Here is a 24,611-nt window from a genome sequence, read left to right as displayed (position 1 = left end):
TGTGAAAATATTTGCTGTGAAATGGAACCTCTGAAAATGCAGAGTTGTCTAGGAACATGAATGGCTCTTCACAGATTCCTTTCAGCTGAAACTCAGGTGGGTCTTATGTCAGAAAAGTCCCACTCACCTGGCTGGAGAGGCAGGTAGCAGCAGAAGGAAAAATAAAAATAGAGGGACTTACATGGAGGAATTTGCACAGGAGGAACCCTTAAGGCTAAAAAACTTCAAATCTAGAAAGAGCAAAGAGATTGGTTTAAATCAATACATTGCTCCCCTAAGTGCCCTAAAAGGGAAAGTACAGAGATATCATATTCTCCATCAGGTATGGAGCTTAATAGTTAGGAAGTCAATTTGGCTAATTTTAGAAGAGATTTTTTCCCATAGAACATATAAACGACCATATGGCATAAACCCTCAGAGCTAAAAATGGCCTGAAAACTTGAATTCATTGTCAAAACACTTTGCAACTTTCCCTTGGAATTTTCCAAGTAAATGAAAGGAAGCATCCTTAACTTCTAACTTGTTTCAAAGTAATATGGTAATTAAAATTACCATTTCACCAGTTTCATTAAAACTACCATTTCAAGAAAGAGCTATTTCTTGAGTTTTTTCTGTCCCTTGCCAGTTATCTTCTGATGACATTTTTCCACTAGTACAGATAAGAAATAGGCAGAAATGTTGGGAAAATCCTTTTATCTACTGCTTTCTTTGTTGTTTAAATCAAGATCTACAAATAAATGTATAAAAGTTCCTTTCTGTTTAAGCAGGAAAATTAATTTAAATTTCCCTGCTGGAAAACTGGCTGATCTACACCAGTCTCTCACACAGAATTTTTATTTTCACTAAGCAATATTTTCAGGTGAGAATATTTTGGTAAAAGTACCACAGTTTGTGAATCTGATTTTTTTCCCTTTGGTTCTTAGTGCAATCCAAAACTCTCTGTATTTCCAGAATTTGGTGAACTAACACAAACACAGACCTCCTACATCCTGTGTCACCTCCTCCCAGCCCTGAATGATTGTGGCCTCCTGAACTCTCTTGACATTTCTGCATTATAAAGCTTAAGTAGAAGAGAACTTAAATCACCTTAGGTATTTATTTGCCAGTGACAGCTTGTTCCCTGCAATACAATTTCCAGCATTTTTTCAGTCTGCTTTAAAAATGTCTTAAGAGATAAAGAAACTTTGGAAAATGTTTTACAGCCAGTTGGAGCTCCTAGTTAGAAACTGTTTCCAGTTAGCCAGAAGCCAATTATTTTTTTCATGCCTCAGGTTCTAGTGGCAGTCTGTTGTTTCAGGGTATAGGCAATTCCTCTGTCTTTGCCAAAATATAGGTTGAGGCTGCTGATGGTAAAGAATCACTTTATGCTCTAAAGAAATTGACATCAAAATCTATGTGAGGCTTATGCTGTAAACCATTCTCAGCTATCAGGCCAGAGACCAGATAGAGACAGTAACTGCTATTTTTCACATCTGTTTCAGCTTCATTCCACCCAGTGGCATTAACTGTTACAGCAAATAAGGGAGATCATGTGAACATCTCCTTCATCAGAATGGCATCAAAAGAGGAAGATGCCGTGATCTACAAGAATGGTATTCAAGCTTTCTTGTCTTTTCTCTTTCTGCTATAATTGTTTTAGCTGAGGGCCAAGTAAGTCTTTTAAAGTTACGGCTTGTGATGCCCATGCTGTGCAGCTGTAGCAGGCATCATTCCTCGCACATTTAATGTTTCCTAAAAGGATGAATTTCCATATCCAATATGTTGATCTGACCTGTTTCTCTTCCACCAAAATGCCCAATCCTCTGTTTATATCTCTGCTTTGTTTTTTGTTTTAATTTTTGATTTCCTTTTACATCCCTTTATATAATTGCCTGGTTGTTTTTAGGTTGGTTGGTTGTTTTTCTTTCCGGACCACTGTGAATACCCAGTTAGTGTATCTTTATTGCATTTCTACAGTTTTTCAAGTCATACTTTGCATTCTTCAGAAGGCTTTTTGAGGCCATTTACCTTCTATGATGCCATTCAAGCTAAGAAATTAATCACCAGTACTCTGCTATTAGAAAGAAAAAAATGTAAACAAAATCTAGTCCTTATTTCATTCAACTACAAGAGTTAGTCAGGTTGTAAATTTTGTAACACCAACTCTTCTATCTAGCATGGTACCTAAATCACATATAATCACTGTTCAGCTGTGTGTTGCTTCTGCTTGATGCTTAGAAATATGTGCAGGTTGCTATCTACCTCCTATAGAAAAATACAAAAATAGAGGTCACTATAACTCACAGTGCCTTCATACTCAAATTGTTAAACCACATCAAATTATGATTGTGGGAAGCATGTGTAATATTCTGCTCCATCTTTGACGGTCTAGCTTATAGTGAGCCACCAGGACACAGGGAGTAAATAGAGCAGGATGAGGTAAGAAAGTCAACACACTGCCAAAGAACTCATGTAGTGAGTCAGCCTCAATCCCAGTTACTGATTACCTGGAGCACTTCAACAGGCTGGAATAATTAAATAGATAAAAGGTGTCTTTTAAAAAGGCAATAGGCAAAGTAACCTTTTACAAATACCTGTTTCTTTGCACTTCACAGACTCAGCTATGTCAGGGCATAGCAGACAAGTTTGCTGTCACTTGTAATTATACTGTCCCTAGGAAAATTTTGTGATCTCCTATCACCAGTTTCTCAGAAAAGAACCAGAAGCGATGTTGGAGCAGGACTACTTACATCGTGGTACTCCCTTAGCTGTGATTCCATCTGGAAATTCAGCAAAAAATCTCAGATTGCCTCTGGACAGTAGGTTAAATGGTTCAGCTGAGGTTGAAGTTGAAACATTTCTGAGAAGTCCTGCTACAGCAGCTGGAAAAGAAGAGAAAAGGCTTCTCCAACTACATGTTGCAGTCTTTCACTTCAGTTGTTTCAAGTACTGCTTTCTCCTTACATAATCTCACAATAGCTGTCTAGACAATGAAATTATTCTGCTAAACAGGGTTGCTTTAAGACATTGGCATAACATCTTGGAAAACAAGTCATTAGAACTGAGCCTTGCTTAGCAGACTGTAAACTTAAAGCTTTCTTAATGCTTTGTTGTCAAGTTTGTTACGCAACTTGTAATTCAAAAGATACTAGAAAATGCCCCAGAGTTTCAAAACAAATCCCCTTAATTATTCAATCTTTTATTTTGGCCCTGTTTTCATGGAGAATGGTTCTGTCATGGACCACAGTGACCCACAGTCTTTCTGCTGTTTTGGTTATGATCCTCAGCAAAGTTTTACATTTCTAGGCTGCCTGAAATTTGACAACGGTCAAATTGATAGTATATATGATCACAGACAACAAACATCCTGCCTGATGCTGTTTGCCTTCTAAATAATTTAAGAAAAGTGAAAAAAGGGAAAAAAGGGGAAAAAAGTTGTTGCATTTTCAGTGTGACATGTATTGGAGGCTCCAATATAGAGAACGGGACAGGTCCTGGCTTGTCTGGCCCCTGCTGCTGAGCCAAATAGCGACAACTGTGGTGTTTCACCCCAGAGGCAATTTTGGCTAGCTGGATGTTGCAGCTGGGTGCATGAGGACAAGTCCAGGCAAGCCAGAGCTCAGGTGGTGGGATGGAGCTTCTTCTTCCAGAGGGTCCGCTCCTCAGGTTTCCTGCTGTCAGAGAAGCCTTTAAGGCGATGGTGAAGGAAAGGAGTCAGTTCTGATGGAGGGTTTAATCCAGAGCTTTTATTCTGGCCCACAGGCCTCTGAATCCAGTCAGAGCTCCAAAAGAACTCTCTCAACTGTGTGGTTGCTCTCCCTTTTACCTGGGGCAGGGACAGGATAGGGAACCCACCAACCAGGTACTGGAGAGGAAGTCTCAGGGGACAAAGGACACCTGGATGGCCCAATGCCCCCCGGGGGTGGAGGGCATCTTTTGAATCTGCCCAATCACTCGACACACTTCTGGAATGCCAGGAGTGACAGACAGTGCTCAGCAGGGATCAGGGTGGGGAAAGGAGGAGTGATTGACACACCTGGGAGGACACCTTCAGGAGAGGAGCCCGGGGTTCTGGGGAAACCATGAAATCACACTGCAACAGTAACTGTAAGGGAATGTAGAAGATGAGGACAATTTGATTAATGAGAGTACCATTGGTAATGGTCATTCAGCCATTCGAGCTTGCGAATCAGAACAGGATCGGACTGTCTGGGTTGTTAATGTGATCAAGTTGGGATTTGCAGCCAGGAGATAAGTCCAGAGGGAGACCTCTATAGCAGCCTTCCAGTACTAATGGAGCTGAAGGAAATGTAGAGAGGGACTTTTGACAGTGACAAGACAATGGGGAATGGCTTTAATCTGAAAAAAGGGTGTGTTTAGATCAGGTACAAGAAAGAAATTTTTTTATGTGAGTGTAGTAAATTGCTGGAACAGGCTGTCCATAGAAGTGTTGGTTACTCCATCCATGGAAGTATTCAAGGCCAGATTGGATTGGGCCCTGAGCAACCTGATCCAGTGCAAGGTGTCCCTGCCCATGGCAGGGGGTTCGAAACTGGATGATCTTTCAGGTTCCTTCCAATCCAAGCTATTTTAGTCAGTGTCATACAGATATGCAGTAGTCATAAAATCACAGTTGTGCTGTGTGGGTATATTGGTGGATGACTTTGTTTGTACAGTGTGGATGAGCATGTGCATAAATATTTTAGTGAGATCTAGCTGGACCTGGCATCAACCAACTGCAGCGGCCTTGCTCTAACAGATTGGAGTGGAAAGACTCCTGGGGGTCCTGAAGTTCGATGGATGCAACTTCTCTTTGACAGCAACCAATGTTCAAATGTTGTTACTTGGTGATCCAGAGGGATGGAAGAAGACCAAATACTATTGCCTTATTTAGCAAGCATGTATGACCAAGTACAACAAACTTAGAATAAAATAAAAAGGGTCTTTGGTGAAAAAATCTGGAAGAAACAGAAATGTATTAAATCTGGGAAGAAAAGATAAAGCTGTGCTGAGTTCTTCCTGCTTTTGTCTCCTAAGTAAATCTTTGTGCTTGGTCAGATGGAATTGGACCTGGTTGGCATTTGCTCTTAAACTCCTCCCACCCTAGAATCCTTATGGATTTTTATCCCTTACTTCAAAAAAGACCAAGAAACAAAATGAACACTTTTAACCACTAAGCTCTTATCAAAGATGAGCGTGAAGTCGTTTGTCCTGTTTATCTACTAAATCTCCTCAAGATTTCTCTTCCTTTTTACTTGCACTTGTCCAATTATGGATGACCAGTGTAGCTAGAGTTGTCAGAAAATTCATAATTAATAAAAAAAAGATTCTGCTGCTTAGCTTGCCCCAACTGTCCTTCAGCAACCAGTGCAAGCTCATTTCTTTATTTAGAGGGTGAACAACATCTGTCTGTGGTATCTGTGTGCTCCTTCCTCAGGCTCCTTCATCCACTCTGTGCCCAGGCATGAAGTGCCAGGAGAGCTGGAAGTCTCCTACCCTCAAGTCCAGCCACAGGATGCAGGGGTTTACTCTGCCAGATATATAGGAGGAAACCTTTTTACTTCTGCTTACATGAGGCTTATTGTAAGACGTAAGTTCCATTAATGTGTGGTGATGATTAATAGTTAAAAGTCAAAATTAATCTGAAATTAAACATATTGTGCCCAAATAAGGACCAAAATATTTCTTGACTTTTGTTGTTATCAGATTATGTCAGAAGAAAGTTTTACCCAAGGGTCTTTGGTACAAGCTGATATTGATGTCAACAGCTGAGATAGAAAAAAAACACCCCATCAGATTTAAGTTGAGCTCATCTTAGCTACTGCCAGGACAGCTAGCTCTTTTGTCAGCATCTCAGCTTTTCAAACACCAAGAATTAATAAAGGAAGTAATTCTTCACTGGGTCTCCCTATTCCCTATAGTGGGTTATATTCAAACCTTGCTTATCCTAAGGTTCATCATCTTTTGCATACATTATTGTAACTTCACAAACTGCCTTAGTTTTAATTAGCTCTTAAGTTTCACTTCCTACTGGATGAAAGAATGAATTGGGATATTTTCCAATAGGTATTTTACATACTTTGCTTCTCATGCTTCTGTGTCCATCAGATAGAAAGAAAATTATATTCTGTTAACTTGGACAGAAATACAGAATTGATGTGAAAAAATAGACAGCTGTTCAAATATCTCACATTGTAGAGAAATTATTTATGATGGTAACACACATTTCATTCATGAATATCCACACAGTAGTTCCAGGAGTTGTGAATAAATAAATGTAATGGCTCAAATTTGCACTTTGCAGCTACTGCTACCTTAATAACTACAATGGTCGAGTTGGCAGGAATGTGGGGGTCCATATAGATTTTACTTTTATGTATTTTACTGTTTGCTCTAAAATGAATATTACAACTTGAAGGGTTACTGAATAAGAAGACAACAAATATATAATTTTATTTTTCCATAAAAGGATGTGAAGCTGAGAAATGGGGCCCTTCCTGTAGCTTCCACTGCCCTTCCTGCACAAACAATGGCATTTGTCATGAAGATACTGGGGAATGCATCTGTCCTCCAGGTTTTATGGGAAAAACATGTGAGAAAGGTAAGTAAATAATATTTTCAGAGATTGCTTATTAATTTATTCTCAGTAACAGAAATTGGCATATTATTGAGGGAAGAATCATAAGGAGTGCCTGGTTTTACTCTTGAAAGCTACAGCATTTACAGCTGGTGCTAGAGACAAGACAGAGTTGGGTGAGATGAATCCTGAATTCTGTTCTGGCTGTTCTTGCAGTTATGATTTAATTTCTCTTTCTCTCTTCTCCTAGTAGAGATTACATTGCTAGGGAAGAGGAATGTTTCCAACACTTCTTGATCAATATGCACTTGGAAAATATGCTACCTAGTATCTTCTAGGCTTCTTTTCTCACAAAAGGCTGGACCAGATGATCTTTGAGGTCACTTCAAATCAGGGCTGTCCTATGATTCCCTTGAAATGAGTATGCTCAGTGCTGCTGACTAACTTAAATGCATGGTAGTACAGGACATCTTAAGAATACATTGGCACTAGAAAATATGCTAGAGATTCCCTGGCTGCTTCTGAAGAAGCTGCTAATGTGCTCACAGGGTGCTTTGTCTCTGTAGGGACATCACAATGTATGTCTGTGCAAATCTGTGTCTGTGGCAAGTAGTTTGGATTCTGGAAAAATTAGAGTTGGCATCACATTGCTTTGACTTCTCCAAGCATCTTTTGGGTTCACTACTAAATATGTATCCTTTTATTTGACTGAATTGCAGTGCTGAAAATACTAGAGCTAAGCTGTTGGAATAGTTGGCACTCAAACCACTCCAGCATAGCACTACTCTTATCTTAGAAGAAAAACCTTGACATCAGCAGTTTCGCATGAATTCACTGCTAAGAATATTTGGGTTTCATAGCACTGCTTGTCCATTTTACATTAGAAAGGCTTATAAACAAAATTTTTTGCTGTCCCTGCAGATCAAAAGCAAGGATCCTTGGCTGACAGATCCTCACAGTGAGAAAATTGTTTGTTTCTGCTGTCTGTACTTGACTATTAGAACAGCTGTGACTTAAGTTGCTGTGGTTGTTAATATATTTGAATGATCAAATAGCCATTTTTAATTAAAATTCATGTTTTCTTTTTTTAATGAAATATCATTAGAAGCACTAGCTCTTTCATGGACAATGCTGTTGGGTTATTCTTTCCCTCTCTCCCTTCAACAGCTTGCGGAGCCAACACATTTGGTAAAACATGTGAAGAGACCTGTAAAGAAAATTACGGTTGTAGAAACTTTATGTTCTGTCTACCAGATCCATATGGTTGTTCTTGTGCCACAGGATGGATGGGACTGGAATGTGATAAAGGTATAGTAAAAAAAAAAAAAGAATGGGGGGGATCTTTAATATTCTGCACACAGGAAATACAGAAGGGAGCCAACAAAGAAGAGTAATAGATCATATATTTTACAGTCATATGAAAAGTTTTTTTCAGTAATGAGACTGAAAAATACTAGAAGACATTTTCTAGCACCTTTACACTAACTGTAACATATGTACTTGCAGAATGCAAACCTGGATTTTATGGGTCAGATTGCAAACTCAAATGTAATTGCCACAATCGAGGAATATGCGACAGATTTAAGGGCTGCATCTGCTCCTTCGGATGGCATGGTCCGCAATGTGAAAAAAAAGGTAATGTAAGGTACTAAATGGTTGTTCCCAGTGTAACTAAAACAGATCTTATTGCTGGTACAGTATTACCAGCCCAGGCTGATATTCTTGCTCCACCCCCTATTTTCCAGGGGCACAGACACTTCTGTACAGCCTTGTTGCAATACAGTATTTTTAAGCCTCTGACCCATATGGTACATTTCAAGCTTTACTTCATAGGACTTGGTTGATTTTAACATAATCCCTGACAGAAGCTGCCCATCCAGTTTTTTGTATAAACTCATGGTATTTTACCATTATCTACCTCTTAGCTGGCTGCATACTTTCCTATACCATGACATACTTTCCTATACCATCACTTTCATGACCTGAAAGTGATGACTGAGACACTAAGACAACACCAGAGTTTAAAACTGCTCTGTCTCTCTAATAGAAAGTTAGGTTTACAAAGCTGAACATACCTTGTCTCATTGGATTCAGGCAAGGTATTCTATAAGATACACTCAGCATTTATTATTTTAGCTAGATAAATAAAGTGACAAATCCACTGCTGATAAGTGAAACTGTTCAAGAACAAAACCAAACAGAGAAATAAGGGTGTGATCCAACCAGCCAAATTATACTGTTGTGATCTCTCTGGTCTTACAAACAGACAAAGTAGAGAGCAAGTAGCACTGTATATTCAGAACAAAATGTGTGCATGATTTTGCCATGGCTAGACTGTTTGTGCTTAAAATGTCAACATGAAAGAGAGGAGAGGGATCAGGAAAAGAAAGAATAGTGAACACAGGGCTTATTCGTTCTCACATTATATGGAAAATGATGTAAAAATGTTGACTTTGTGAAGCATGATTCTTGCATATGCCCACATAAGGGAAGGCAGAACCAGACACCTAAACTGCCTGCACACCTAAACCGGTCTTTTAAAATGTCTGTTGGAAGGGTGACATATGTCTTCTGTAGGTTCAGCAGATCTTTCGCCTCAGATAGTAAACTTACTAGATCCTGTGGAACTCAATTCTGGCGTCGAGTTCAAACCATTTTGTATAGCAACAGGGATGCCACTTCCTAAATCTGAAGAATTCAAACTCTTGAAGCAAGATGGAACTGTCCTAAAGGTAGGCTTCTGATCAATTAATAAAGGAAGTAATTCTTCCTTTATAACAGCCTTCTGCTGTTTTTCATGTTTATATTGACTTTATCTGTAGTTAATGCATACTATGGTTTTCAAGTATAATATGAAATTTTGATATTCTAGGATACCCCATGAACTTCTCAGAACATATGAAAATATGGAGTTGACCGTTATAGTTGCTTTTTATAGATATCACTAAGCTCAAAGTATCATTGGAATACTCCAAAATGCCCAAATTTTTCAGGTCCTGTTCATCTTCTGTCATTTCAGCCTGATGAAATTTCTACCAGTAATCATTCTGAAGCCATGTTTAGAATTAATCGAGTCCTGCCCGGAGATACAGGAACTTGGGTTTGCAGTGTGCAAACAGTAGCAGGAATGGCAGAGAAACCATTTCAAGTTACAGTCAAAGGTAAAAGCTTTCTTCAAGTGTCCTTATCTCTCTAATTTTAAGTACAGCTTTATACTCTAGTATGGCTGAGCTTTCTGTTCTCTGCACTGCCAGAAAATGCCTGAATAAATATAAATAAATAAATAAATAAACAGTTGGAATACGAACCGAAACCCATTATAAGTAACATACTAATTATGTGTATTGAAAGAATAAGTGTGATGATAAGGCTGAGAAGAACACCCAAGTTTTTTTTAAAAAATATCTTAACTGTCAGCTTTAGCATGTAAAGTGCCATCTATTTTATGAGAGTTTTGAAGAGCACCTTTCATTTTTATACAGATCTAGAAATAACCAGAGTCTTAATGATACAGGGAGCTAAAAGGTTAGTTTAATACTAGCATTCTTGTTCAGTTCCTCCTGTGCCACAGTATGCCCCACGGCTGACAGAGAGAGGACATAATTTTCTCATAATTGATATCAATGCTGAGTTACACAATGGAGATGGACCTGTTGTGTCAACAAAACTTCTGTACAAGCCAGCAAAACATTATCAGTCTTGGATGTCTGTGGAAGGTAAGAGGATGTTCTTTAATTCCCTTAAAGACAAACTTCACCTACCAACTGAAATGTCATGTGTTTCTGTTCCTGATTAGCCTCAAAAGACTCTACAACGCATAGAAATTAAACCTTTTGTGACTGGATGTGTGACTGTTTATCACTACACATAATATTCATGTAGATGTGTTACATCAACAGTTGTTGAAAGTGAATATTCACTTCAGGAACAAAAGGTTTTCCCCTCCTTCTTTAGGATTATTTGTACTCAGTATTGGGCCCATCTGTTTTAAACCCCCATGCAAACAGAAGGTTTCCAAAAGCAGTGGGCAGAATAGAGACATGCTGGGGCATCTACCATCTTGCATTGCCTTCATGGTGGCCCTAGTGAGACAAATAACTTACCAAAATATTTATCAGTAATGGTATAGGCAAAATGATACCTGCTTATTAATTAGATGACCTCCTCCAGCTATCCTTTCAAATTTTATGCATAGCCTAAAATATTACAGGAAACATTACAGGACCTTTAACAACAGCTGTTACTAAATCAGTATAACCCAAGATCTGTGTACAGAAAGGACACTGACTAAGCAACCAGTATTGTTTTGTCCTGAAAGAAGGGCAGATGAAGCAACCTTTGGAGTGGGTTGGAGCTCAACTTAAAAACAGTTATTTTATACTTCTAATTAGTTTATCCTACTGAATCAAAAACAACAACAACAACCAAAAAATGAGCCTGTGTACCTTAACTTGCATTTTCCAAACATCTTCTTCCATAACATATTTCAACATGGGCCATGGCATTACTTACTTTTGACTTTTGTTCTCAGTAAAAGGCACAACTAAAAGACTGGACAATCTGGAGCCCAAAACTGAGTATCAATTCTGTGTTCAGCTGAGTCGGCAAGGGGAAGGTGGGGAAGGCCATCCTGGACCACAGGCCAGCTTCACAACAGCTGCACTTGGTAAGGGATCACTGTGGCTTCTTAAAAATGGGGTATTTCAGCTCTTTTTCTTTGCTGTCTGTTCCCTGATCTCTGTCATAGCACTTTCACTAGAGCAAAGAAAGTTGCTCTTGAAAACCTTGTAGACTCTTTCAAAAGAATCTCAGGCAAATGGATATTAAAAAAAAAAAAAAAAAAAAAGGGGGAAGGAAAAGAAAAAACCAAATCAAAAAATGAAGAAAACCAGAAAAAGACAGAGCTATTATTTTCCCTGATTTAGAGATGAGAGATCTAGGAAAGGAAAATTTATACATTTTGGCTGGCTATGCAACAGAGTTGGAGATAAGAATAATTTTTTTGCAGTCCTTCTTCTTAGTGTTAGATCAATTTACTTTAAAAATGAAGATGTTTCAACAAGCTGGAGAGTTTTTAGTCCATTTAGGATAGATCCCAAACTAAATAAACTGAATACAGACATACAGAATAAATGAGGATTGCACCAGGACCTATCTATCAAGACAACAACTTTTGGCTTCTCACATCTAAAAAGTCCATCTGCAACACCAGCTCATTGAAGATGCCATTTTATTGGCACATCATCTGTAGCTAAGATACTATGGGACTATCAACAACTCTTAGACGTAACTTTAGCCAAATTATGTGGGATGGCTGAGAGAATTACCCTATGTCACCCCAAACTGGGGCAAGTGGTTGGGAATAACTGTACCCCTATTTTACCAGACATGAAATGTTGTTCCCTGTTTCACTGTGGCTTTTCCAAGGTCTTCCTCCACCAGAAGGTATCACTCTCTTTCCAAAAAGTATGACATCACTGAATTTGTCATGGCATCCCTTAACACTGAGGACAGAGGATGATATTCGTGTTGAAGTGGAAAGGAAGAGCGTGAATGACAACGGTGACAAGAGCAGTGTTATTACTCAAGTGCCAGGAAATATGTCTACCCTGATTATTAAAGATCTTGAGCCTAGACAGCAATACATGTGCAGGGTACGGGTGAACACCAGGTCCCAAGGAGAATGGAGCAACTATCTGTATGCATGGACTTTCAGTGACAGTAAGTGCTGATTCACATCCTTCTGTTTAATTCTTCATGTAACCCACAGTGGTCAGACTAATTGTCACTTGATGACTACATTAAATGTAATCCTTTATTTTGGTAACACTTAGTTCCTGATGGTCGCTTATGGTTGTTATTGCTATTGTTTGGAAAGCTCAGCATCCAAAGGAATTCTTCTGCTGGAAATTGTCAGGAACTATTAATGTGGGTTTCTTTTAAATGGAGAAAAACAAGCTTGAGAATCCACATCTTCATTTCAGTGCGACTCATGCTTCTGACACAAGTAGCGGTTTTTTTCCTCCTCAGAATGATGAGCCATCAGAGTTCACTACTCCAAGCTCTTTTGTTACTCAATTCGGCTATGACAATACAGAAATAGTCAGCACTTAAAGAAGAGAAGATACAGTGCAAGCTAAAATCCCTCTGAGCAAAGAGTAGTTAAGTGTGCTACACTGAAGATCATCCTTGAATTCCCTGAGTGTGAGCACTGTGCTTTCACACCACCACAACAAACGCCCTATCTGAATGAAGTACCATCTGAACAGCTGTCCATCTGAATGGCTGATGGGTGACACTGCCCTTACCACACACTTGAAAGGTGGGCTTTTTCTTCCTTATAGGTCATGTAAGGAGGCCCTCACTGAAATCCTACATGTGTTAGTGGAAGTAACAATGGCTGTCATGGGACTCTCCATTTTCCTGAGCTCTGACACCAAACTGCACTGAGAAACACATAAGGGTACTGTTTTCCAGGAGAAGGTACTTAGCTTATTATTCATGGCTGTGTCTACAAGTCTGCAAGTGTAGCGCTCACCCCTGCTGGTGGTTTTCTGATTAGATTTTTGGAAGTGTTGGTATCAATTTCTTTTCTCTCTAACAGCCTGACAGGTAATTGCTCTTAGAAGCAGTGAAAGTATGGGACATGGGAATTACAAGGGAATGATGATACAGCATAGAAGGAAATTAATCCTTTTTGCATTAACCTGAAAGCAAATATGGTGTGCTTACATACAGCTCAGAGGATGTGTATCTTCATCCAAGACAGTATGTTGAATGCCACTCCAACCTCTGCTGGAAGTATGGAATATTGCTACAAGGATGACAGCACATCAAGATCATAAAATTATTGCATTCAGTTACCATAGCTCATCAAAAGAAATCTGTTTAGAACAGCAAAAGCACTGAGGAAAATGTTTTGTTCTCTGTGGAAAGGAGAAAGAGGTGGTGTACACGCCAATGCCTTGTGTGTTTGTGTTTGTTCTCAGGAATCCCTCCTGCACCGAACAACATCAGGTTTTCTAACACCACAGACACATCCTCAGTCATCTCTTGGACAGCTGCTGAGGGTCATTCCATCTCCTCCATCATCATCAGCTACAAAATTTATGGCAAGGCTGAGTACAACCACATTGATATTATCATAAAGAACACCAGCATTACTCAATATCACCTCAAGGGCCTTGAGCCAGACACTGTGTACCAGGTTCAGATTAATGCTCAGAACAATATTGGCTTGAGCAACCCAAACACATCGTTTGAACTGAAGACTCTTCCAGAAACGAAAGGTTAGTTAATCCATCACACTGGATTTGCACAAACCAGCACTGTATAAACTAGTTAGCTATGACATTGTCATTATACTATTTTTTTAATCTGAGTTTTCTTTTGCTATTAATTCTGACACATTACACAGCACCACCAAAGTTTAACTCTAATTTCACTGCATAGTATTGATGAAGTGACAACATGAACCATTTTTGTATATCCGCTGAAAAGGGCCCAATAACTCAAAAATTAAAGGAACTGCATACAGCAAGACCATTAGATCACTGAATGTTGCTTTATTTCTTCTCTGACTGAATTCAATAGAATATGTAGGTGCTCATATGTATGAAATTCAGAGCATTCAATGTTTCTGACATTTTTGGAAAACAAAGGGATGTATCCTTAGCTCTTTAAACAGTTTACAAGACAGGAGTATTCAGTTGCACATTGGTAATGTATTGCTAAATTCAGAATAAGCTGAAAATGATGATGAATTCTTATGTCCTTCTTCAACAGCTTCATATGAATCAAAAGGAGGCAAAATGTTGCTTATTGCTATCCTTGGCTCTGCAGGGATGACCTGTGTGACAATTCTCCTGGCCTTTTTCATCATGCTGCAGTTAAAGCGAGCCAACTTCCAGCGTCGAATGGCTCAGGCTTTCCAAAATGTGGTGGTGGGTTTCTGGCTTTCCTGTGTCAGTTTGGTTATTAAGTTTAGCTCATCTTTTCCCGTGTTTTCTTTCAATTTCTTTTTCCTGGCTTTCCCAAACACTGTCTTCACTTAATGTGTACAATTAGTACTGCTGTAAAGCTTCTCTACTAGTGACCCAAAGCTAAAGCCATCATAGTTACAGGCTAGGAGGTAGAAAACTTGACTTGAAAAAGGGTTTGCAGACCATTTGCTCTGCTCCCTCTTCTGCCTTGTCACACTTGTATATGACAAGTACAAGCCAGACAGAATAGAGGAGCCTGTTCTGTCTCTATGAAGTCATGCCTGATTTTGAACACTACCAAATATTTAATGTTACTTTTGAGCATCATCAGCTGCTGATACATGCTCATCCATTTTCAACCTGGGGACAGTCCACCAGGGATCTATCAACAGCAACATCATAGTTTTGGCTGTGGGAAATTGCTGAAGGTTTTAACATCACATAGAGATATCTCTCTATGCACACATATTTATTTGGATCCTGCTGCAGTCTTTTAATGACTCTGCTTTCTGGTGCTTTTCTCTGCCTTCAGAGGGCAACCTGTGGGGCAGAATGAAGCTGGTCCAAAGAGCTCCTTCATATCTAAATAGGTTGTTTCAGAAATAGGGGTGTGGGGCTCACCCAATCATATGATCAGTCTGCAGACCACACTAAATAGCTTTGTCTCCTACTCCAGAAAAAACTACAGAAGTTTTTTATGAGAATATGTAACTGAAGAGGAGATGTCTCCTTAGGCATGGAAGAAGATAATTTCCTCTTTCTTTTTATTTCCTTGCTTCTTCTTGTATCACCCTTCCTGCTGAGCCTGAGCAACACAAGATTTAATTAATTAAGCCTAATATGAGATAAATCTTAAACCTGAGACTTATAATTGGTTTGAGATCTGTTTTATCACATTATTTTTGCCCATGTCCTTCATCTTCAGAATGATTATAAACTGTTCAAGAGGCCCAGATCTAAAAGGTAATTACACACAAATTGCAAGCCTGATTAATTTTGTGGATCTGGGCAGAAACTGCTTGTTGCAGTTCAAGTGGCTGTAACTGTCTAATGTACTCACTCTGGTGTATGTAAGAGATGGATTAAGCTCTGTATGTGTGTGTGTGTGTGTGTGTGTTTGTGTGTAGATGAGTGAGCAGAGGTATTTGGGAAATGTAACCAGGGCATTGCTCAGTGAAGTAGAAATCACACTTAATGTCATTTTCTTAACTCTGTTGCAGAGGGAAGAGCCAGCTCTGCAGTTTAACTCAGGTACTCTCACTCTGAGCAGGAAAGCCAAAAACAGTCCAGATCCTACTATTTATCCAGTTCTTGAATGGAATGACATAAAATTTCAAGATGTGATTGGGGAAGGTAACTTTGGGCAAGTCCTGAAAGCACGCATTAAGAAAGATGGCTTACGCATGGATGCTGCAATAAAAAGGATGAAAGGTAGTAAAGACCAGCGATTCTGTGACTAAAGAGTTTCTTGACTGTGTATTCCAAATGTTTCTTTGTCATACAAAATGCTTAGTAGCCCTCTTTTAAAGCTAAAGTAAATATTCAAAATTCCTAATTAAATTGTATCAGGTGTCAGTAGGCCAAGATTTGTCAACAACTGTATTTCTGCTGGGTAAAGTTGGTTCCTATTTCTCCTCAGTGGTTGATATGATTAACTATCATGTATTTTTCAATTCATAGATGAGTATGAGCCTCACATGAGTTCATCTGCAAGGCGAAATGCATTGGATAGATAGGAGCAGAGAGCTAGTCTTGGGGCACAGCATTTGCTCATCTTGTTCACTTTAGCTGTTCAGAGACAACTGCATCTATGCATCTATATATACCCATACCATGGGGATCATTACTTTTCTTTTTATTCACTGGGCATGACAGCTACGTTCCAGAGAGAGCTACAATACATACAATATGGCAAGAATATACATGTTTTATTGTAATTCACCAGGTCATTATCTAGGCAAATTGAAAAATACTTTTAAGTGTGATGATTAATTTAAAAATAGTTAAGGTCTGCATTAACATGCAGAAATAGTCAACAGCACACATATGGAAGGATTTTTAAGCAGCTACTTTTCATAAGATCTTCTACAACATTTTACACTCTCAGGTAAGAAGGAGAGTGACAGGGTCTGTTAAGATACTTCCTTTCTCTGCAGATAGCTTCTACAGACATTTGTTTCTCACTTTTTTTTCCCTCTGATTGAAAAATCCTACTTTTTTCTCTAAATACTAATGTACCTTACAGTTTTTCTGCTGGGGTTGAAACAGTAGTGGCCCAAGCAACACAGAGTCCTCATAATTAAAAAAAAAATTGTTATAAATTCAGTTCAATCTAAAACATAAATGTGTGCTTTTTTGATTTTTAGAATATGCCTCAAAAGATGATCACAGAGATTTTGCTGGAGAACTTGAAGTTCTTTGTAAACTTGGTCATCATCCCAACATCATAAATCTTTTGGGAGCATGTGAACATAGGGGTAAGATACTATTGAATGCATGTCCTTTAAAAATTAGTTAAAAAAAATCCTCTCACAATATATCCCACACAGTCCCAAGAAACACTAGCAGGTCTCTGTGCAACATTTGTTAAAAGGTCAGATAAACTTGTGTTTAGATCTACAAGCCCACATTAATGCTCCAGAACTGATATTAAACATTAGCTCTAAATTCTCCTCTACTCCTCGAAATTAGCCTGTTTGACATTTCCCTCCAGCCTGTTTTATGTTGATTTCCGTTTTTCACTCAAGGTAGTATAAATTTCTAAAGACTATTACTGACCATTTCTTACTTTGTGATATGCTATCTGATGTTTCCTTAGGATATCTTTACCTTGCTATTGAATATGCTCCCCATGGAAATTTACTGGACTTCCTTCGGAAAAGCAGAGTACTAGAGACAGACCCAGCATTTGCTATTGCCAACAGTACTGCATCTACGCTTTCCTCTCAGCAACTTCTGCATTTTGCAGCAGATGTTGCCAGAGGGATGGACTACTTGAGCCAGAAACAGGTCAGTCTTCAACTCTCTACCCCCTGAAAGCATGGAAAATACTTTTCCAGGGAATATGCCCTTTAATTACATTAATTTTTAATTTTAGCTTCTATAGCACACACTGAATGAGATTTATTTTGTTGTCTCCATTTAAACTTATCAAATACTAGTTACGGGGAATCATGGAAGAGGCATTAAAACCTAAAACAGCATGGTAATTAACTATCATTTTCAGATAAAGTTTAAAATGTTCTTGGTAGTGACGTACCAAGCCAATTTATTTGTTTTATGTTCTTATTCCAAATGTTTGCAATTTTCAATACAGAAGTAAAGTAATACATGTAAAACTCAATGATACTGTTTTCATCATAATTACTATTATTATTATTATTATTTTATTATTATTATTATTATTATTATTATTATTATTATTATTATTATTATTTTAGTTTATTCATCGAGATTTGGCAGCAAGAAACATCTTGGTTGGAGAAAATTATGTTGCAAAAATAGCTGACTTTGGCTTATCAAGAGGTCAGGAAGTTTACGTTAAGAAGACCATGGTAAGGATCAAAACAAATTGATACAATCTGTTCTTTAAATTTTGCTTTCTTATTTCTTAATCTGTGTTTTCATATTAAAAAAATGCAAACTTATAGGTATTACAGAACTGATTATTTAAATTTTATTAATTACTATGTAAAATATGCATGTTTATTAATATACACATAAACATATCTATTTGTAAACAAATCCTATACCAGGTCTGTAATATAAAATGTAATTTAAAATAACTTATATGAATATGGATTACAGTAAAATAGATGAGTCAAGATGGTCTAATTCTATTGAACAAGGCCAAAGTTAGCAAGAAGGTAACCAGGCGTACATCAGGGTGTGTCTAGAGCCAATGCTTTGGAGATCTGAAAGAAGATATGTAATAAGCATAATGTAGCTAAACACCAGAAATAGCACTCTGTTGTCAAGGCAACATGAAGGTCAGAGGCATCATCTGAGGTATTATTTACATTTCACCTTGATGCTGATCGGATAATTTTTATATTAACTTTCATGTGAACTGTCCTTTGGGAAGCAAATAATATAATCATAGGATCATGGAATGATTGCTTGGAAAGGCTCCTTCAAGACCATCTAGTTCCAACCCCACCTTTCACTACACCAGGTTACTCAGAGCCCCATCCAACTTGACCTTGAATACTCCCACACTGACAACTTCTTTGGGCAACCTGTTCCAGTGTCTCACCACTCTCACAATAAAGAATTTCTTCTGTAAAACTGCACAGGTTTAGTAAGTTTTTTTACTTGATAAAGTTTACTTGCATAAAGTCAGTTTTCACTAAGGTAACACAGAATGATTGTTGGCATACAAACTGCAATATTGTTATACCAACAAGTGAAAAATAAACTTTCATTAAATAATTTCTAGGGCCGGCTTCCAGTGAGATGGATGGCAATTGAATCTTTGAATTACAGTGTTTACACCACAAATAGTGATGTGTAAGTATGTGTTCAGGTGGCATTTAAAAAAAAATTAAATATTTTTCCATATGAAGGAAAGTTTGACAACTAGCATGAGACATCCACTCTTAACTCAAAATACTCAGTAGTAATGTCAGCATGAATTAGCAATGGAAGCAAAAAATAAAACCCATAACAAAAAAGTTACTTTTATTTCTTCATCAGGGTCTGATCAAGTTCTGTGTTCACAACCTACTTGGATGTGCCCCATTACTTTAGCTGTACTTCTTATTCAAAATTGGCGACCTGCTGAATATTTGGGAAACCCAGAAGATATTTGTATTTTATTTAGGAAACTAAAAATTGTATTTGGAAAAGCAATCCTGTAATTTCAGTATTTGCTGAAAGCTCACAATCTGATAAAGGTCTTTGGTTGACTCAGAGTGAATTAATTTTGCTATTTTTCCTGCTTTCTGATACAAGCTCCATCATCATGCAAAACTATAAAAATACAGAAAAACATCACACTTCCCTGTGTTCCCTGAATACTAGCAAAACTACCTACCATTTTAAAATATTCATTCTTGTTGCATTCTTGTTGCACTTCATAATATCCCTCTATTGCAGATGGTCATATGGTGTCCTCTTATGGGAAATTGTTAGTTTGGGTAAGTATCTGAATTTTGTACTGCACAAATAATCTGCACCAAGGCAGCTCTATTCAATCAGTTTTTTAAAAAATATTGCATCCCAATAGATTTCAATTTTCTTTGTTTTTTTCTGATACATTTTATTTAGGTTCAGTATGCTTGGAAATTCAATTGTCAAATTTTCAATTCAGGTACCATTTTAAATGAAAAAGAACCATAACGACCATGTTTTCATTACACTGTAAAATCCAGGCCATACCTAAATATAAATTCCAAGATATCATATGATATATAGCCTTAGTACAACATGCTTTGAGTCTGGTGGGTGGCTTTTCCTCAGCTTTCCTGCATTTTAACTCAAGACTTATATTTTAATGATATTGCAGGGTGGAGGAGTAATCACCTCCTACTCCAAATATTCATGAAGAAAATTTTTGAACATCAACCGTCAAATAAAATTTAGAGTTCATTTCTGCAGACACCTTTACCCATCATGATTGTGATACAGCCTTGCACCACTCAAAATCTTTGTATTACACCTCTCTTGTGATTTGCCTTGGAGACGTGCCCATGGTCTGCTGGCCAGGAGATGCTACTGACTGAGGTGCACATTGCCGACTGGACTCTGGATCTCTGATTTGTTCTTGGCTTTCCTTACTAAATGGGTTCGTACTAGATATGGATGCAGTGTGGAAAATCAAGAGTCTAAGCAGCCAAATACCTACAGAAAGGGGCAAAACCAGCTGACAGTAAGAGCTCCATGAGTCCATACCAGATCTTAAAATTATTATGCTAATGAAGGAATGACTTGTCCAGTAACATCAACACTATTGAAAAAACATTTTGAATACTATCAGATCCTGGCCCTCAGACTTGTAGAGAAAAGTAGGCCAGCTCCATAGATGAGAAAATTGACACTTAATTTTACTTTTCTCCTCCATATTTTGCGTCAAGCAGTAAGGAAGCATTAACAATAAAAATGTAGCTGCAAAATACCACCTAATTTTGGATTAATTTAGCTGTTACTATGTTAGTCATACCTTTCCATTTCTACTATGATATTAAACTTTCTTTTATTAAAACCTGCTTCTGTTCATGACAATGGTTAAACTTTAGGTGGAACACCATACTGTGGAATGACATGTGCAGAACTATATGAAAAACTCCCTCAAGGGTACCGACTGGAAAAGCCTCTCAACTGTGATGATGAAGTGTGAGTATTGCCTCAGAAAACACCTAAAAAAGAAATAGAATAACACAATCTCAGCTATAGAAAATAGATTATTTCTACAAGAAACTAACAAACAATTTTTTTTAAACTAGAAAATATAAAAACTACATTAAAAATTAAAAAGGTATACAAAACATAAAAACTACATTAAAAATTTTAAAAGTGCCTAGGTCCTTTTGTATACAGCATACACTGTTAAGTTGCCATGAATACTTTCTCAGGCTCTCTGTTCCAGCCAGTTATTCTGTTCTTTATACAACATGCCAGGGTTTTAGCTCAAAGAGAGCTTTTTGATTATTCCAGAGTAAAAGAAACTCCTTTTCATTCAGCAACCAGCTATGGAAAATGTAACTTCAGCTATGTAGAAATCCATTTCCCTCTGAAATGTGGAATATGCACAATCTTTAAATTATCAAAAATTTGTAACTTTAACCTATGTATCTAAACTATCAAATGCTGGTGTTCGATTTTTAAAGGTATGACCTAATGAGACAGTGCTGGAAAGAGAAACCATATGAAAGACCATCGTTTGCTCAGATACTGGTGTCACTGAATAGGATGTTAGAAGACAGGAAGGTAAGAATAAAACTCTATTTTATATAAATATATATACTTACAATTATATAAATAATCAGGCTATAAATAATTTCAATATTATTTAGAGTTCTTGAGGTAATGCACCTTGCATCAAATCTTCTCTGCTTATTTCCTTTCCAGACCTATGTGAATACTACCCTATATGAGAAATTTACTTATGCAGGCATTGATTGCTCCGCTGAAGAAGCTGCTTAAGATGGAACAAATATTCATTCATCAACAGAAAACCAAAATTCAATCTGCTGGAGCCCAAAATGTGATGTGCTGTGTAGAACTGTGTATAGTTCTAACTATTTATAATACAGCAATACTGTTTTACCACACTTACGTGTGTGTATATCACACAGTAAACTCTGCCTTCATAGGCTGTAGAAGTGTATATACTGCCCAAAGCAGCAGGTATAGACTGAAGTCATCAAATCTGTTTTTTCATTTGCAGGGTTTTTGTTTTTCCTAGTAATGTAGATATAATGTCTACATACATATTCTAATGCATTAGGTATTGACATTTTAGAGGTTTTTTTATGTTTTCCAAGAGCTACTCATAGCAAAGTGGTAACTTATTGCAGTATTCCATATACATTTCATTGTGTTTGAAACAAAAATGCTGGACATTTGCAGTGCAAAAATGGAATGTGTAATCCGGTGTGCTTAACAAGGATAATTAAGACAGACTCCTGTTTGAATGCAAAAGTCAGCTAGAAGAAATAATCTAGTCAAAAATTCTGTTGACACTTGTAATATAAAAGGCATGCTATTGTTCTTTCATTGCCTAGTGTGACTGTGAGTTTTTGCCCATATGCAAAATATACATATATTTTGAAGTGTTTAATGCTATCAGAGGCAGCCATACAGCAATATTAATGAAGCGTAGTGTTGAGGAGCATACTATATATTGTAAATCACATTTTTACAACTCGCCTGGATATACATGAGACTTATTCAATTTGTATTTCATTTAATAATTTCACAATATAATTACTACCAATTATATACAAGCAGGGCTTACTTACTTTTGTTTATTTTACCCTTTCATTCTGTCTGTAGTGTGGTATGCCCTCTTACAAAATATCATACTTTAATGCTTCAAAACACTGATATTTGTCCTGCCAGAAAGGTCCCTAATCCTTAGGTAAGACAAATAACAGCAGGATTGGCTTGAACTTCTGGTGTCAAGCCAAGTACAAGGATTTTGGTGGATTTACCCTATCCAGATTTCACATAGTAGCCAACTTCATGTTTTGCACATATATTCCCCTCTTGCCCTTGACTTACCAGCTCACAGCTGTCCATCAGACCACAATGGTGTCTCAATTGGGTGCAACAGGTCATCCCCTAGGACTTGGAGAAAGATGCTTGAGAGAGTGCAAGATTTCCCCTTCTGATTCTTACTTTGTGGATGGGTATGTGATTGGTTACAAAGTGGGGGTATCATAGCAGAGTATAGAGTAACATTAATGATACACCAAACTGACTCAAATAGAAGCACTATTAAATATTTAATATTCCCTATTAAAAGGGAGTAAGCCAACAAACAAGGGTGCTGAGATGACTTGTGTGGCCTTGAGACAGGCAGAACTTGCACTGTAAACCAGGTGCTAGATGTAAACTAGGAGATTTGTTGTTGGGGATTAAAATAAGTTGACTTATAGAATATTAGAAATTATCTGTGTAGGTTTAAGTTTAATTGTAACTTGCTTTCACCTTAGCATGAGCTCACCCTGCTCAAAACTTAGCGTAGGCAAACTTTAAATGAACTTTTATCATAATGGCTAAGCAGGGGAAAAAACAGAGAAAGACTGGTTATCTTCAGATAAGGGCTGAGTCCTTGGAGGGTCCCAAGACTGCCCCAAGTTGGAATATATGAGCAGTTAATGGCACATATACATGGAGAATCCAATGAGGTGTTAGAAGACTCCAGACCATAAATCACCACAGGACTAAGAGTCTCATGCAGGGCATGTGATGAGCGCGTGAAGGTCGGGCGCACAGACTGTAAGGCTATAAAGGCCCAGGGATTTCTTTGGTCAAGGTCCCTCTCTGGTGGCACCCAGCTCAAACTGGAATAAACTGACTCTGCCTTAGAACCCAGGGTCCGATCTCTTCTTTCACGTTTACACAGAGCACACAGATTCATTGGAACAAAGTACAGCTCCAAAAGAAAAAAAATAAAAATAAACACATTCCACCACATTTTTCAAAAGAGACTACCTTGGCCAATGGTTTTTGAAGCATGGCATTGCAATTTGCAGTTGAAGTACATTCTTACTAATCAGTGAGGGGAATAAGAATGTACCTCCAAGGGTGTTTTTTTAGACTTCCAGGCAAATGTGGCCTTTGCTGGAATTGCTCCAACTTCTGTACAGAATTTTCAGAGGTACAAAGAGGTTCTTCTCTCATACTGTCATACATTTCTAACAAGTAGACAAAAATTACTATTCTGCTATTTTATGTGAACCTCTCCTTCTGTGGCAAATTTTTACCTGGAACATTATGTCACATAATTAAAGCATCAGAGAGTCATTCATCAACTCAATAGCTCTTAATATTGTCTGCATTTTAAGTGCTTAAATCTCACTGTAAATTGTCCTGAAGGACAATAAGATCTTATAAATATTCTTCTTATATTCTTTTATATTGTAGCACATAACAATTTTCTACATTTCTTACCTGGACACATCTGTGAGCTGTAGGGAACTGGCTGTAATGGATGTAAAGAAAGCAAGACAGAACAGTTTAAAGAGAATGTGAAACTTAGAACTTAGTAAATGCTGGTGCTAGGAAACCACTCATTCAAAATGGACAAGCCCCATCAGAAATGGGAGATATGAGGCAGAGACCAGTTAGACAGACTACAGGAAGGCAAGCTTAGGAAAACAGAGAAACCACAACTGTTCCAATGTTTGGAACCATCATTCCCTGTTGTTTCACTTTTTAACAAGTTTTAGTGTCCCTTGTAAAAAGAAATTCGTCAGGATAAATGGCAACTTATCAAACCTGCTGAGCTGAGAGGCATTTTCCCCTGCTGCTGTGCTGCAGGCTGATTTAGCAGCATTATCTAGCACAGAGATACAGAGAGGGACCTAAAGCAATTCATTTTGTGCCACTTAAAGGCCAAAATTCTC

At 37.8% G+C, this 24,611-nt stretch overlaps 1 protein-coding gene across 1 annotated transcript in view; it reads left to right on the top strand.

The window, feature by feature from the left end:
* Positions 1-22,484, top strand: part of TEK (TEK receptor tyrosine kinase) — a 39,507-nt gene extending 17,023 nt beyond the window's left edge. The window contains exons 3-23 of the mRNA XM_054003535.1: positions 1,482-1,592; positions 5,417-5,569; positions 6,449-6,580; positions 7,724-7,864; positions 8,063-8,191; positions 9,134-9,288; positions 9,576-9,717; positions 10,111-10,272; positions 11,088-11,222; positions 11,984-12,277; positions 13,546-13,845; positions 14,342-14,499; positions 15,759-15,969; positions 16,905-17,015; positions 17,357-17,547; positions 17,979-18,092; positions 18,977-19,047; positions 19,636-19,676; positions 20,775-20,871; positions 21,366-21,465; positions 21,607-22,484. Coding sequence (XP_053859510.1) covers positions 1,482-1,592; positions 5,417-5,569; positions 6,449-6,580; positions 7,724-7,864; positions 8,063-8,191; positions 9,134-9,288; positions 9,576-9,717; positions 10,111-10,272; positions 11,088-11,222; positions 11,984-12,277; positions 13,546-13,845; positions 14,342-14,499; positions 15,759-15,969; positions 16,905-17,015; positions 17,357-17,547; positions 17,979-18,092; positions 18,977-19,047; positions 19,636-19,676; positions 20,775-20,871; positions 21,366-21,465; positions 21,607-21,681 — 3,023 coding nt within the window. The 3' untranslated portion in view covers positions 21,682-22,484. The remainder of the gene's footprint in view (positions 1-1,481; positions 1,593-5,416; positions 5,570-6,448; positions 6,581-7,723; positions 7,865-8,062; positions 8,192-9,133; positions 9,289-9,575; positions 9,718-10,110; positions 10,273-11,087; positions 11,223-11,983; positions 12,278-13,545; positions 13,846-14,341; positions 14,500-15,758; positions 15,970-16,904; positions 17,016-17,356; positions 17,548-17,978; positions 18,093-18,976; positions 19,048-19,635; positions 19,677-20,774; positions 20,872-21,365; positions 21,466-21,606) is intronic.
* The last annotated feature ends 2,127 nt before the right edge of the window (positions 22,485-24,611 follow it).

Source organism: Vidua macroura, chromosome Z, assembly GCF_024509145.1.
Source record: "Vidua macroura isolate BioBank_ID:100142 chromosome Z, ASM2450914v1, whole genome shotgun sequence".
Classification (NCBI taxonomy): domain Eukaryota; kingdom Metazoa; phylum Chordata; class Aves; order Passeriformes; family Viduidae; genus Vidua; species Vidua macroura.
This window is presented reverse-complemented; position numbering and strand designations above follow the sequence as displayed.